Here is a 15,804-nt window from a genome sequence, read left to right on the forward strand (position 1 = left end):
CTGCCGAAAATTATTAAAACAATGACTGGAACATCAACAGATAACTGCTAAATGTTCAGGCTGGGTTTAGAAGAGGCTGTGGCAGTAGGAATATTACAGCCAATGTTAAGTAGATCTTAGCTGAAAGCAGAGAGTGCTAAAGGAATGTCTATCTGTGTTTCATAGTCAAAGGCATTTGACTCTGTGGAGCACAACAAAATGTGGTTAACTTTGAGAAAATAATCCCAGGATATTGATGATTGTGCTTATGTGAAACCTGAACTTGGCTGCTTTTGATTTTCCGGTTTGGCAGTAGAGATGTGGTCATTCTCCTCATGAGGTGTGACATGCAATGATTTCCTTGATGGGATTTGCTGATTGGATTTTTCAACATCCAGTCGGTTGAGGAAGTTTCATTGGGAATATTGTCGAGTTGGAACAGACTTATACCTGACCCTCTGAGTTTACAGAGGCTGTAAATCATCTTTTCCTGTGGAACAGTTTATGGATTCAAACTGCCTGCCAATGGGTTGGCAGTGTAATTCTTTAACCACTAAGCCATAAATAATAATAAAGTAAGGTGGAATTAGTTTACTTTTTGCTCAACCTCAAATCTGTCACCTCTTTAGCTCTTGCTTTACCTTAGACCTGTCAAGTCCTCAAACCTACATGCCATAGACCTAGGACTTGCCAATCACTACGAGTAATTTCATTTGGTGTTCTGTGCCATTGATCCATAGCTGACCCTCCAATGGATTTTCAGAGACAGTAACTGCACAGGAGACTGCCCATCCTTCTCCTGGAGAACAGCTGGTAAATTTTAGCCTTCGGGATTCCAGCACAGATTCTTACCATTAGGCCTTCAGAGCTCCCTAATTTCATTTACATACAGCAGTCAGGAAATCAAAAGTGAATTGCACTGGCAAAACCCACTGTAAGGGACCTCTCCAGAGTACTGAGAAGCAACAATGTCAGAGACTAAGGTGCGCCTGATCCAGGCCAAGTTCTTTGCAATTACTTGCTATGCATCAGAGAGCTGCACAATGACTAAGAATGAAGAACTTTATGGCTTTGAGTTGTGGTTCTGGAGTCTTGAACATACCATGGAGGCTACCATACCTCCTTGAGGGCTAAGATTTTTTAAATTAATTATAAATGAACTATTTCTTAAAATAAAAGTATTAAAAAAATAAATAAAAGTATTTTCTCTTGGGATGATTCAGATCAGAAAAGCTAATGCCAGCGAATGCAGGCATTGTTGTTATGTAACCTCCAGTGGGAACCAACCCACAGTTGACCCTCTCATGAGTTTTCAGAGGCAGTAAATCGCCAGAGGAGATTGCCCTCATTCTGCAGAATTTAAACGGTATAGCTTTGTGTTGGTGGTGCAGTTCTTTACCATTAAGCCACCAGACCCTAAAACATAAGCTCAATGACCAACTGAGAAACCCCAAAGCAATCTCTCTTAACTTTCAACATGGCTTAGAGTTTTGGGGTGCTGTGGAGTGACTCTTGTATGACCTAGAGAGAAGACATCTTAAAGAGGCATGTCCATGACAACACCACCAGAGGCAAAGATTTTGAAGCTTCATCTCACATACTTTGGGCACATGGTCAGGAGAGACCGTTCTTGGAGAAGGACATCATGCTAGGAAGGGTGGAGGGACAGCACAGGAGAGGAACACCCTAGATGTGATGGGGAAATGGGAGTAGGTGTGTCAGAGTCAATGAGACTGGCTCAGAACAGAGTAGCCTTCAGAGCTGCTGCATATAGGGTCACTGTGAGTCACAGGCAATGACATGATGGCACATAACAACATATATTCATTAGTTTTTGATCTTTGCAGAATCCAGCCTAAGATTGCTCTAAATTGGAAGGTATTCAAAATAGAGTGCCTCCACTCTATTGGGTTGAAAGTTTGTGTAGGACTGGGTCATGCTTCAGTTATGCAAAGTGTCTCCATTAACAGTGACTCATGGAAATTAACAACAGAAATAAAGTGACTGTTTAAATTACTACACAGAAAAGAGGTGACTGTCTTAATCATCAGGGAGAGAGCTCTCCTGTGTCCCACACTCTTCTGGTTCATCTTCATCTTAAAAAAGGAAAAAATAGACTACCTGGTTTAGCCAGTTCTTTCAGAGCAGCTTGAATTCCTTCATTACCACAGGCTCATGCTTATACACTGTTTCATGAAACTTCAGTGTCTACCAATTCCTTTTGGCACAATGACCCCGTATGCTCTTTCCATCTTCTTCTAATACTTCCTGGATAATTTAATATTCTGCCCAAAGCATCCTTAAGTATTGCAACTTGAGGCTGGAATGTTATTCAGTTCCCAGAGCTTAAGAAATGAGTTTAGCCCCTTTGGTTTTCTGACTCCAGGTCTTTGCACATTTCATTATAATTCTTTACTTTGTCTTTCCATGCTGCCCTTTGAAATCTTCTATTCAGGTCCTTAATATGTTGATTTCTTCCCTCTGCTTTAGATTCTCAGCACTCTGCTGCAATATTCAGTCTCTTCTGACATCCATTTTTAGTCTTTTCTTCCTCCTCTGTCTTTGTAATGACTTTTGCATTCTTCCTGGATATTCTTGATATTCTCCCATAATTCATCTGGTCTTCACTCATTAGTGTTCAAGGCCTCAAACCTGTTCCTGAGATGGTTTTGAAATTTGAGCGGGATAAACTCAAGGTCATATTTTGGTTCCCATGGATTTAATTTTCTTTACCTGCAGCTTGAACTTGCATGAGTAGTTGGTGGTCTTTTCCACAATCAGTACTTGGCCTGGTTTTCACAGCTGATATTGAGCTTCTCCAGCATTTCTTTCCACAGATGTAATCAATATGATTCCTATCCATACCATCGGGTGAAATCAATGTATATAGGCTGCATTTATGTTTCTTATAAAATGTATTTGCAATGAATAAATCGTTGATTGTACAAATCATTCTATCTCCAGCTTCATTTCTGTCACAAAGTCCATTGTTTTCCAACTACTGATCCTTCTCTGTTCCTAACCTTTGCATTCCAGTCACCCGTTATTATTAATGCATCTTGATTACATGTTCAATCAATCTCTGACTGCAAAAGTTGGTAGAAATCTTCTACTTCCTCTTCTTTGGCACTAGGTGTTGGTGTATATTCATTGGACTTCCTTGTGTGAGTATGAGTATTACCCTTTCACACACAATATTGTATTTCAAGATGGTTCTAGAAATGACTTTTTTAACTATGAAAGCAACCTCATTTTTCCCTCACCTTTTCATCTCCAGCATAGATCATATGATGTCCATCTCATCGTATGTCAAAATTTATGCATTCCATTTCTTCCTTAACAGTCTCTAATTTTCCTACATTCATGGTTCTCACATTCTATGTTCCAATCACTAGTGGTCTGTTCCTCCTCCTTTGTGTTTCCATACTTGAAAAGTTCCACCTCAGGTGCCCTATCTGCTAGTATAAGTGTCTTCTATCCTACATAGGGTTTTTGAAGTCCTGATATTTCAGAAGTGGATGGCCAATCCTTCTTTCGAGTCTGTCTTAATTTGAATGTTCCGATTTAGAAAAGTATCTGACAGATAAACATTTTATGGAAAAAAGCAGGGTAAAGATATTTCCCCAACTGTAGAAATAACCAATAGTTTGTGTTGTTCCTGCCCTTGACATGTGTCTTGATTCATCCATTTCCCTGCTCTGCCAGCATTGCCTTCTACTCTCATGTACTCTCTTCAACACTTAATCTCCCGCTATCCAGCCCTTGATAGGATAGCTTTTATCTCAAGCTTTCTGGGCTTCTGTGATTCCAAATGCTTCAAGCTGCTGTCAGTTTCTTATGCTGAAAGAATTGGCAACAAACAAGGCTCCAGGAATGAACTGACAGCATACCAACTGATATATTTCAACAAACAGATGCTGCCCTAGATGCACTCATCAAGTTGTGTCAAGAAATCTAGAGGACAATTGACTGGAAGAGATCTATGTTTGTTCCCATTCCAAGGAAAGGTGACCCAACGAAGTGTGGAAATTATCGAACAAGATCATTAATATCACATGCAAGCAAAATTTTGCTGAAGATTATTCAAAAATCACTGGAACAGAACACCAACAGAGAACTACCAGAAGCGCAGGCTGGGTTTAGAAGGGATCATAGTACTAGGGATATTGTAGCTAATGTTAGATGGATCTTGGCTGAAAGCAGGGAGTACCAGAAGAATGTCTGTGTTTTGTTGACTATGCAAAGGTGTTTGTGTGACCCTACAACTGTGGCTAACTCTAAGAATGGGAATCCCAGAACACTTGATCATGCTTATGAGAAACCTGTATTTGTACTAGAAGGCAGTCATCAGAACTGAGCAAGAGAACAGTGCATGGTTCAAAATTGGGAAGGGTGTTTGACAGGGATGCATCCTATCTCTATACCTTTTCAATCTGTATGCAGAACAGATTATCCAAGAGGCTGGGCTCTATGAGAAATGTGGCATCAGAATTAGAGGACGACTCATCAACAATCTGTGTTATGCAAGTGACACAACCCTACTTATGCAAGTGACACAACCCTACTTGTTGAATATGAGGACCTGAAGTGCTTGCTGCAGAAGGTCAAGGACTGCAGCCTTCACTATGGATGGAAATTTATTATCAGGAAAACAAAGATTCTGATTGGCAGCATCGTGATGGGTGGTGAAGAGATTAAGATTGTAAACAGCTTTAGTTTGCCTGGCTCCACAATGAACACTCTTGGTACTAGCAGCCAGGAAATTAAAAGACATATTGCACTGGGAAAGTCTGCCGTTAGAGACCCCTCCAAAGTACTGAAGAACAGTATCAGTCTGGAGACTAAGGTGTGCCTCATCCAGGCCATGGTCTTTGCAATCACTTGCTATGCATCAGAGAATAGCTGGACAATGACTAGGGATGATAGAAGAATTGATGCCTTTGAGCTGTGGTGTTGGAGAAGAGTACTGAACATACCATGGATTGCTAGAACAGGGAAGTTCATCCTGGAGAGGGTTAAAACAGGCTGCTCCTTGGAGGCAAGGATTGTGGAGCTTCATCTGAAATACTTTGGACATGTTGAAAGGAGGGACCAGTCATTGGAGAGAGACATCATGCTTGGGAAGGTGGAGGGACAGTGCAGGAGAGGAAGACCCTCGACTAGATGGATTGATTCAGTGACTGGGTTAATGGGGGTAGGTGTTTCAGAGACAGTAAGATTGGCACAAGATAAGGAAGGGCTTAGGGCTTTTGTCCATAGGGTTGCTATGAGTCAGAGGTGACTCAATGGCACCACTACCTGGTGTAAGCACAAGGGGTGTTTGTGAGAATTTTAGTACTCATTGAGTAAGATTAAGGTTGATTCTAGGATTGCATGTTTCCCTCAGATTTTATTTTACAGCAAAGCCCCAAAAGACTTTGGCTTTTTTATTTCTCTTCTTTAACATATACAGTTGTGTGGATTCTCAAGTTTCCCCATTACTCTTACACCTTACTAAGATGAGCACTTAAAAGAAGTTTTCTCTTCACAAAGGCAGGGGGAATGAAAATGACAATGCTCTTTCCCAGAAACCACCTTGTACAGGCTCTGGGTCCAACAGTCTATGCCCGATTTTATAGCAGAAATGCTTGCTGCAAAAGATCAAAGATTACAGTATTCATTATGGACTACATTTCAATATCAAGAAAACAAAGATCCATACCACTGGACCAACACGCAACATGCAGAAAAGATTGAACCTGTCAATAATTTCTTACTTGGATCCACAGTCAACACCATCAGTATCCACAATCAGGAGAAACATTGTATTTGGCCAAATCCACTGTCTGGGACCTCTCTAAAATACTGAAGAGCAATGATGTCAGTTTAAAGACTAAGGAGTTCCCGATTCAGGTAATGGCCTTTACAATCACTTGCTATGCATCTGATAGCTGGACGATGAGAGAATAATGGATGTTTTAAAATTGTGGTGTTAGAGAAAAGCACAGAATATTCATGGTCTGGAAAAAAAAACAAATACCATAACAACCAAAAAACACCAACAACCACCCAAAACAAACCAACCCAAACAAACAAAAAGCCAGAATACAAAAAAGAAGGAATATAGTCACTGTTTCAAAAATCATTAGTGGACATAGAACCATGTTAGGAACTAACACAGATCAAGGTAAAGAAAGAAGTAGTTCAAGCTGCACTGAAGGAATTGGCAAAAGTCAAGGCCCCAGGGATTGACAGATCACCAATGAAAGTTTTCAATAAACAGAATTCAACCCTACACATGTCCACTAGTCTATGACAACAAATATGGAATGCAAAATAGGTACCTGGCCACGTGACTGGAAGCATTTAATATTTTTTGCCATCCCACTTCCTCCAGAGGGTGATCCAACAGCATGTGAAAATTACCAAATAGTATCATTTACTTTCACATGCAGGTAAAATCTTGCTGAAGATTATTTAAAATGCTTAGAACACAAAACAACTACATCATTGCATCCCAGTAATAATAGTAAAAGTTAACAGAACAGCAAACAACAAATGCTGGCAAGGTTGTAGAAAAACTAGACCCCTTATTCACTCCTGATAGCAGTGTAAAATAGTGCAACCACTATGAAAGGCAGTAATGGTGCTTTCTCAAAAAGTTGCAAATAGAAATACCATTTGACCCAGCAATTCCACTACTGGGAATATACCCCAAAGAAACCATAACTGCCCCTGTTTATTATGGCTTTGTTCACAATAGAAAAAGTTGGAAACACCCTAAGTGACCATCAACAAACTAATGGATTGAGAAGCTGTGGTATATTCACACAATGGAATACTATGCTGCACTGAAAAACAAGGAACTCATGAAATATTATACAAAATGGGTGGTTCTGGAGGACATTATGCTGAGTGAAATATCTCAGTCACAAAAGGAAAAATACTGCATGTGCCACTGTTGTAAAACGGGACTGACATCAGGGTTGAGGGAAGAGTAAGAGGGGATACATTATGTATATTACAGTGCAAAAGATGAGGGAGAGAACTGTTTAAAAGGGATATATGATTAGGTATTATTGACATGATAGGAGTCCATAATGAAGGCTGCATAGTGGAATGTACTTGGGGGGAGGGATTGTATAACAATGAAAGAATTTTACTTTTCAAAGAGAAGAGCAATCTAGGGGGGAGGCTGGGCAGGGAGAAAAGTGTAACAATGAATGAATGGAAATCCAAAGTCTCTGTAAACTTTCATTAAAATTAATTAAAAAAATATAAGGAAAAAAATGCCTACAACAGTGAACTTGAAGAATTTCAAGGTAGATTCAGAAGAGGCTTTGCTACAAGGAATGCCACTGCTAATGTCAGCCCATCTTGGCTGTGAGCAGAGAATACCAAAAAGGGGTTAACTGGTTCTTTATTGACTATGCAAAGGCATTAGACTCTGTGGATCACCACTTATGGATTAACACTGAAAAGATGGGAAGTCTAGAACACTTCATTATGCTCACCTGGAATCTACAGACCAAAAAGCTGTCATTTGTACAGAACAAGAGAAGGTTGGATCCTTACTCTCCATTTATTCAATCTGCATGCTGAGCAAATCATGTGAGAAGCTGATGTTGATGATAAATGTTGCACCTGAATTGGAGGAATACTAATCAACCTGTATTATGCAGATGGCACATTACTTGTAGAAAGTAAAGTGTCTTGAAACACTTACTTGGTGCTGAAGATCAAATGCCTTCAATATGGATTATACCTCAACATTAAGAAAACAAAATACCTCACCTCAGGAATAATAGGCAAAATCTGCTGTCATTGACCTCTTCAAAGTGCTACCACAAGGATGTCACTTTAAAGACTAAGAAGGTGTACCTAATCCAAGACAGGGTCTTGTCAACAGTTTCCATATGAATCTAAAAGTTGGACACCTAATAAGGATGACAGTGTCAATGCCTTTGAAATTTGTTAAGAGTACTGAATATCCCATGGACTGCCAAAGAACAAACAAGTTTGTCTTGGCAACAATAAAACCAGGGTTCTCCTAAGAGGTAAGGATGGCAAAACTCCATCTCACATATGTTAGCTATGTTGTCAGGATGGGCCAGTCATTGGAAAAAGAAATCATGTTGGGAATGGAGGGTCAGAGTAAAGAGGAAGACCCTCAACATGACGGACTACTGACACAAGCACATCAGAGATGGTTAAGGTTGGCTCAAGATAGGACAAGGTTCCTAATGAGTAGTAGTTGACTGGATGACACTTAACAATTCTAATATAATACCACAAGCGATGGCTTCAGCAAACAAATTTATTCTCTCAGTGTAAGCTACAAATCTAAATCCATGGCACCAGTTTAGTGGGTTTCTGCTCTGGCAAAAAAGTCTTTCGTCAGCTTCTATTCCTAGGTTCCTTAGCAATTGTGAAGCACGTATCTTCTATCTGTGCTCTTGTTTAAACTACATGTTAGTATTTCAAAGAAATTAAGACACATCTTTCCTAATACTGCATCAATTTAACAAAGAAAACCTACTCTATAGGCAAAGGTATACCACATATTGCTGCAGAGTCCATTCTGAGTCAGTGATTGCCACTTTTCTCAGAGCAGCTGACTGATTAAAATGGTTTTGTTTTAGCAGCTGAATAACTTTGCCACCAGCGTGCTATCACAGGTATACTTAATTAAGAATCACAATACATTTTAAGTGACAATATTCATCCCATAATGTAAGCAAACTACACAGAAATGGGATATAGACTGATCTATTACTGTCCAACACTCAGCCATAAGTTCTTCAATCTTTCCTTTTAGGGATGCTTTGTCTTCTGCTGACAGGATTCCCCATGTCAGCACAGCACATGAACTTCAGGAATGGTCTGTGTGCTGCAGTACAAGTCCCAACCTCCAGTTCTTACATTACATGCTGTCAACTTGTTTAAGTGATTCATAGCTAGCACTAGTGGGTTTTCAGAGGCTATAAATGGAGCAGGCAGTGGATGTGAATTGCCTGCCTTACCTATAAGGTCATCAGATTCACAAACCAGTTCACATATACAAAATTATTCCATCAACAGAGCTGACCCATAGCTGACCCTTCAGCAGGTTTTGAGAGGCAGTTAATAGTGTAAGAGACTGCCATTTTTCTTATGTGGAGCAGCTGGTGGATTCCAACTGAGTGCCTTTGGGATTGCAGTGTAGCTTCTTACCACCAAAGCTCCCCACAAGTCAAATTCAAAAGCAAACAACAAAAAGAAACTGAGCAGGAATTTGATCTTTAAATTTTCTTTCAAGCCTTGGGGCAAGTGCTTAATACTTATGGCTGTTTTGTCCTACTGACATTATGAGGTAAGGTAATAGTCTAGTTTTTTTAAGTAAAAAAAAATCAAATCCTTTAGACCTAGTATATACTCCATGGCAAGCAGTTCAACCCGTTTATCCGTAAGATCTCACTGAAGATGCTCCCCACCAACAGCGAGACCTGAGTTAGTGCATTATTAGTTCATCTGGTACATTCCCTGCTGGTGAAGTAAGTATGATATAAATACAGTAGAAACTCAAAGGCTAATGTTGCTACAAAATTCAAGTAGAAACTTAAAATAATGTCCAATTTTGTGAACAGGTTCCAAAGATAAAAAAACCTTCAATTTGGATCTTAGAAGACTACATTAGAATATATTTCTGTCCTAAGAGATGATTTATCAAGTGTTAAACCTGCAACCCTGAAGGCAACAGTATGTAATTAAACAGAAATATTATTGCTTTTTGGGGGGAAGACCATGGCACATGTTGGTATCATATATGTACAAGAGTGGTGGGGGAGATTAATGCAAAACTACTATTTACCTCTGTAATCACAAAAGGCTGAGTCATGATTGTATCGACTATTTGAAATTAAAGTTATTATTCTGTCAGATACAATGTCAATCAGATTATTTTTAAAATACCTTTAAGAGGAACTCCCTGTCAAAAGTAAAAGCAATACATCACTGTCCTTTCTTGCAAAGCCAGGTTAGATACTTTTCTGTCTTGATGTTCCTACCCCAATTATTTTCCAATGATGGTAACATTTTATCACTGGTTATCAGACAGTTTCTGTTCACTTGTGGAGTTTCTGGTGTCTAAGAAGGCTTGATCGCCTGCTAAAGTTTCTCTTGCATGTGCTACAGGAAAAAGGCTGCTCACCTGTGTGGGTTCTTCGGTGTTTTATAAGGTGGGAATTCTGACTGAATTTTTTTCCACATTCATGACAGGCAAAGGGTTTCTCTCCTGTGTGGGTTCTTTGGTGTGTGTGTAGATTTGTGTTTTGACTGAAGCTTTTCCCACACCAGGAGCATTTGTATGGTTTTATGCCTTGGTGTGTTGTTAAGTGCTTATTAAGGTCTGAACTCCATCTGAATCTCTTATCACATTGTTGACATTTATAGGGTTTTTCTTCAGTGTGAATTCGCTGGTGTTTGATAAGATCAGAGCTAACTCTGAAGCTTTTCCCACATTCCTGACATTTAAAAGGCCTTTCTCCTGCATGGGCTTTCTTGTGAAGAACCATGAGTTTCAGCAACTCTTGCTTCCAGGAAGAAAGTTTTTTCCTTTTCTTCTCTGGAAAATCTCGACGTCGTTTCTCCACTCTGTGCATCTCATCTTGATTTTCTTTGCCTTTTGTTTTTTGGACAACTTTTACTCTGGACTTTTTTGAAATGATATCTCGTGTACTTTCTATTTCTAAGGCAGGAATCGGTCCAGGCTGATGACTTCCAGTGTCATTTTTGAGCTTCAACTCTGTTAAAATAAACATAATTAACCTAGGGTAAGAAAAAGCATGGGGGGGGGGGGAAACACAAGGAAAAAACTAAGTAGAATCTTAAAATGTTAAGCCTCTATAAATGTTTCTATCAAAGTAAATTTCCCTTTTCCATGGTGTACACTTACCTGTAGGAGGCTCTACATGATTTTTCTTGAACTCCTCAAGGCCTTGGATCCATGGCTCCTCCCCTTGCTCTAGACAGGAGATAACCTTAGGTTTAGGGAGCACAAATAATGCTGTGAAAAAGAAAAACTAAGGTCATAAACTGGTAATTTATCAGTAATCTCCCCAATTCTAATTAATAAAAAAGCACTCTTTTACATGCAGTTTGTTACTCCAAATTTAGGTTAAGTACACAGAATCTTAAATCTATTATCTTGTTTATACCCTACTTCATTTATGGGCAGATATCCAAAGCAAGGACTAAGTAATAAACTGAGTGGATAGATTAAAAGGAAATGGAAAGGTAATTTAGTACACACTGCTCTTTCTACCACCCAAAATAATTGTTCCATCAAGGTGAAGTTAAAGGCCAGAGGCTGCAGAGAATCCAACCTGGTCTTATTCAGTCTTTAGGAGGATTCTTGTTGTATGAGACCAAGTCTTGTGGAGTTGATCTAAAGGTTAGTAGTTGGGTATCATATATATGTTTTAACTGTCTCCTGTAGCAATTAATTTTTATTTGATATATGAACACAGGGTGACCAAGTTTCCGTTACTCCTATAACTCATAGGTTCTGTCCCAAAAGGAGTGAATTCTACATGTGGTAAGAAAGGATGCCAATAGAGGAAGACAGGAAGTATGGTGAGCTCAATGAATTAAAATAAGGTCAGTGTGGCTACAGAAGACTAAGGAAAGGTGACAGTCTCAAAAGATAAGGAGAGAAATGTGTACAGTTAAGATAAGGAAGAGTCCCAGGTATCAAAGTAAAGAATTTGGGCATTTCCACTGAGTATGACTGCAGGGGTTTGGAGCAGGAAAATGTCATGAGCTGGTAAACTTTGTTTAAAGATTGCTTTAGCCACTGTATAAAAATAGATTGTGTAGGGCAAGGATAGGCAGGGAACACCTTTAGTGAGCTGTTAAGATTGACTTGGTTAGAGATAAAAGTGGCTTAGACTAGTATGTGAAGAATAGAGGAAAATGAGATATGTCTGTATGCAGAGTATGTTTGCATTTCATGGGAAAATTGTAAAGGATTGTAAGCTTCATGCCTGAGCAACTGCATGAACAATGAACACTTTACTGAAATGTGGAAAGAACTAATTGGAGAAGGCAGAGTAAATAAAAATTTCTCTATGTTAAGAAATTGACATATTTGGGAGAAAAAAAAAACCTTTCCAGGTGATGGGGATATAACCTTTCTTCTTTACATCATCTAGGTGAGAACCAACCAGCAATTTGAACAGAGGGATTTTCTCATAGGAGTACATTCATACTAAGTTACACAACTTCTACACAAAGTAAAGGGAGAATCTTTACCTAGAGAGATGACAGTCTCATAGTTTTCCTGCATTACATCATGGTAGAGGGACTTCTGAGTGGGTTCCAATAACTCCCATTCTTCCTGAGAAAAATATATGGCCACCTCTTCAAATGCCAACAAGCTCTAATGAAGAGAATGGGCCTCAGCTCAGTAGCTGGCACTACAGAAGCAGCCATACCATGTGGTCTCTGAACTGCAAAGTAGGCCAGACACTGAAGGAATTAAGAGTACACAATTTTTAAAAAGAAAGAGAGCAGAAATGAAAAATCCAAGGAATCAGCTAACAGCTTGGGAGATGCCCAGTTGCCACTGGCTTAAGCCAGGTTGTCCAAGAGAGAACACCTGGGGCTAACAGTCTCTGGGCATCTGTAAAAACCTGGGGTCAATAGGCAGCAGAGAAAGTCACAAAGTCATGCTCAGGCAGCCCTAAACATCTGGAAAGTACACCTCACCTGGGACTCGGCCAAGATGGGCTTAGGTGCCACTGTCCAGTCTGAAGCATTTATCTGCTCAAAAGGAGCAAAAATCTGTGGTGCAGGCAGAGCTGTGGGTAGAAAAGAATCACAGGGTATTTATCCTCCTTCTGTTTACAGATGTCCTGAGCTCATTTTTAAAATACAGTCAATTCTAATTCAAGCATGAGTCATACAAAGTTGTTTAACCTGTAAATACGAGATGTGAATAAGAACCAAATACAGTTTATACAGGTATTCTGTGGAGGAATTATGGGCCTGTTCAAGACAATATTGCAATAAAGGAAGCCAACTGCATTTTCTTACTTCCCAGTACATATCCAAGATATGCTTACACTCTACTGTAGTCTGTTAAGTGTGCAACAGATTATGAAATAATGCAAGAATTACCAAAATGTGAGAGAAGTATCAAATGAGCACATACTAATGGGAAAATGGGGTCAATATACTTGCTCAACAGTGTTACCACATTCAATTTGTAAAAAGAAGGGTGTATCTGTGAAACACAAGACAAAGTCCACCTACTACACAACTATTTCCTAGTTGACTTTTTCTCAGTATTCATGAGGAAGAAAATGATTCTCTAAGCTAACCTGGACTTCATGGTGTTTGAAAATGAAATATTCAAGGCCTCCAAATTGCCTCCTAGCTGACCCTCTACTGGGTTTTCAGAAAATATAAACTGTACAGGAGAAAACTGTCCATCTTTCTTTGGAGGAGCAGCTGTTGGATTTGAATTGCATGCCTTTGAGATGGCAGTGGGAAACTCCTCCTGCTAATTTTCCCTGTATCTCAGGAATACAAATTGACCCTGCTCCATTTTCTTCTTCCCCATACTTCTCTTACTTCACTAAGGAAGAAAGTTTCTAGCATAATAACCTGGTTTCTGTGGTATGAACATTTCTATACTCTAGACTAACACTATCTGAACCCAGAGATGGCCTATTCTATCACCAGGGAAAGACACCAGTCACAACCATGGCTGTTTTTGCAGTTCCACAGACCTGGACCCAGCTAGTTACACAAATTACTATCACTGTTCCCAAAAGGAAATGATTGTGAAGCTCCTTACCTTTTCTGTATACCCTCTCACTTTCTTTGGTAGTATTCCTGCTTGTCTGTTCTTGACTCTGGCATGTATTCCAAAATTCTTCATCCTGAGCCCGGCCTGGTTGGACTTTTGCTGGCTTTGGTTTGGCCTCTGCTGTTTCTGCCAAGATCACTGCCTCCTTTTTCACCTCTGAGAATATAACCTGGAAATAATCCCCAACCTTGTTACCACAGAACTTACTTTCAGTTTGAAGGTGGTGATGAAAGGAGCAGAAAGCGTAGAGTCCCAGCCCTGAGAAGTCTGAGACACTGACTACATTAGTGAAAAGATGTAAAAAAACAACCTATTTTTCCCAATGAATTGCACACAAAATAGAAAATTTTTTTAAAAGTCTTGACTACTAACAACCTAAAACATAGCTGGACCCAGCCCAACTCAGGTTACAAGCCAATAAGCAAGTTAGTTCTTCTCATGCTGCCTGGCTGGCTTCTGGTCCTGATTTGGGTCTCTGCTTTCATTATTTACCCTAATCTACTTTTTGCTTTCAAAATGCAGGGCTAGGTAAGAAGTGTAATAAAAATATTTTTTTCATAGGGAAATGGAAATTAGAATGGAAGAGTGCATTTCCAATTTACCTCCAAATAATCTGGTGCAAATGACACCACACATCAGCCCAAAGTCTACTCAGTCCCTACTTATTAGGACTAACCATTACAGAAGGGTAGTGGAGCCTCTTGTCTGTTAGAGAGGGTACAATTCTGCAACAGCATTTTTCTGCTAAGATGGTGAGAGTTTCTTCTTTCTAAAAGCTCTCCTTTCTACATTTTCTTTTTTTCCCAATATTTGCTCTCTGCTGGCCTCTAAGTACCACCCCTCCTCTTTTGGCTCTGCACATCAAGCCTTTCCATTTTTGCTTATAAGCACTCCAGTTTTGTCTCTTTAGTTAAACCGTATTTGGATCATGACTCTCAATTTACCCTGGCCCTAGAGATGGCAAGAAAGGAAGTGCTTCTCTAAGTGCTAAGAATTGACACCATGGCTTGCAACCAGAGTTCAAGGACAAGAAGGGACTTGTGAAGATGGTACTTGACTGTGCAGTGTTTGCTGTTATCACATTTGCTGCTATGAGTTGGAATAGACTATGGCAACTAAAAACTAAGCCTTCCCCTCAAGAGATCCACTTTTATCCCACTGCATTGTAGATAAAAGAAATCTTTCTTCTCACCCCATTCCTTGTATGACCAGAGTCTCTCTGCAAGTGTTGTACTAATGTGACAGCTTCGTTAATGCTCTGTGGATAGTGCTTCTGAATCTGGGTCTGAGTCTCTCTGGGCAGAATGGTCAAGAACTGCTCAAGCACCAGCAATTCCAAGATCTGTTCTTTTGAGTGGATCTCTGGTTTCAGCCACCGATGACATAATTCCTGAAGTTGCCTCACAGCCTCGATGGGTCCAGACGTTTCAAGATAGTGGAAGTTGCGGAAGTCTCTACGTAAGTTTTCAGAACTAGGACAGTCCATTTGTGGGACAGATTTCTTACTGTGACTAGAGCTTTCAGTCACAGGTCCTTTTGTCTCCCATAGAGCCTTGATCTGAGGGTCCAAGTGTGCGGCCACTTTCAGCTCTACTGACATCATTCTGCTCTAAGAATGGTTTTGCTCGTCTGTGCTGCTGGTGCCACGACCTGTCTGATCTGGTACAAAACCACTATCTTCTTCCTGAGGGAATAAAGAACAGAGAAATGCCAATAACAGAGTAACACTGAACTTCCCCTCCACCCAAAAAACATGGAGCAACTGTTGAGATTGAACCTCTGCCTCTTGGCTGCACACTCATTGTTGTTGTTACGTGCCGTCGAGTCGCCTGCGACTCATAGCGACCCTATGTACAACACCCCTAAACTCCGCTCTGTCCTGTGCCAATCGCACCGGCTCTGACACTCTCATCCCAATTATCCCAGTCACTGAATCAATCCACCTCATAGAGGGTCTTCCTCTCCTGCGCTGTCCCTCCACCCTCCCAAGCATG

At 40.0% G+C, this 15,804-nt stretch overlaps 1 protein-coding gene and 1 pseudogene across 1 annotated transcript; both read right to left on the minus strand.

The window, feature by feature from the left end:
- Positions 1-10,052: 10,052 nt before the first annotated feature.
- ZNF75A (zinc finger protein 75a) lies at positions 10,053-14,446 on the minus strand. The gene is made up of 6 exons (XM_006897481.1): positions 14,413-14,446; positions 13,799-14,089; positions 12,706-12,797; positions 12,250-12,376; positions 10,892-11,002; positions 10,053-10,741 (listed from the first exon to the last, which is right to left on the minus strand). Exons 1-6 carry the CDS (start codon positions 14,444-14,446, stop codon positions 10,062-10,064), a joined length of 1,335 nt encoding a protein of 444 aa, XP_006897543.1. The 3' UTR covers positions 10,053-10,061.
- Positions 14,447-14,945: 499 nt separating this feature from the next.
- Positions 14,946-15,413, minus strand: LOC102870076 (annotated as a pseudogene).
- Positions 15,414-15,804: the final 391 nt, after the last annotated feature.

Source organism: Elephantulus edwardii, unplaced genomic scaffold, assembly GCF_000299155.1.
Source record: "Elephantulus edwardii isolate Elephantulus edwardi_28Jun2011 unplaced genomic scaffold, EleEdw1.0 scaffold00209, whole genome shotgun sequence".
Taxonomy (NCBI): domain Eukaryota; kingdom Metazoa; phylum Chordata; class Mammalia; order Macroscelidea; family Macroscelididae; genus Elephantulus; species Elephantulus edwardii.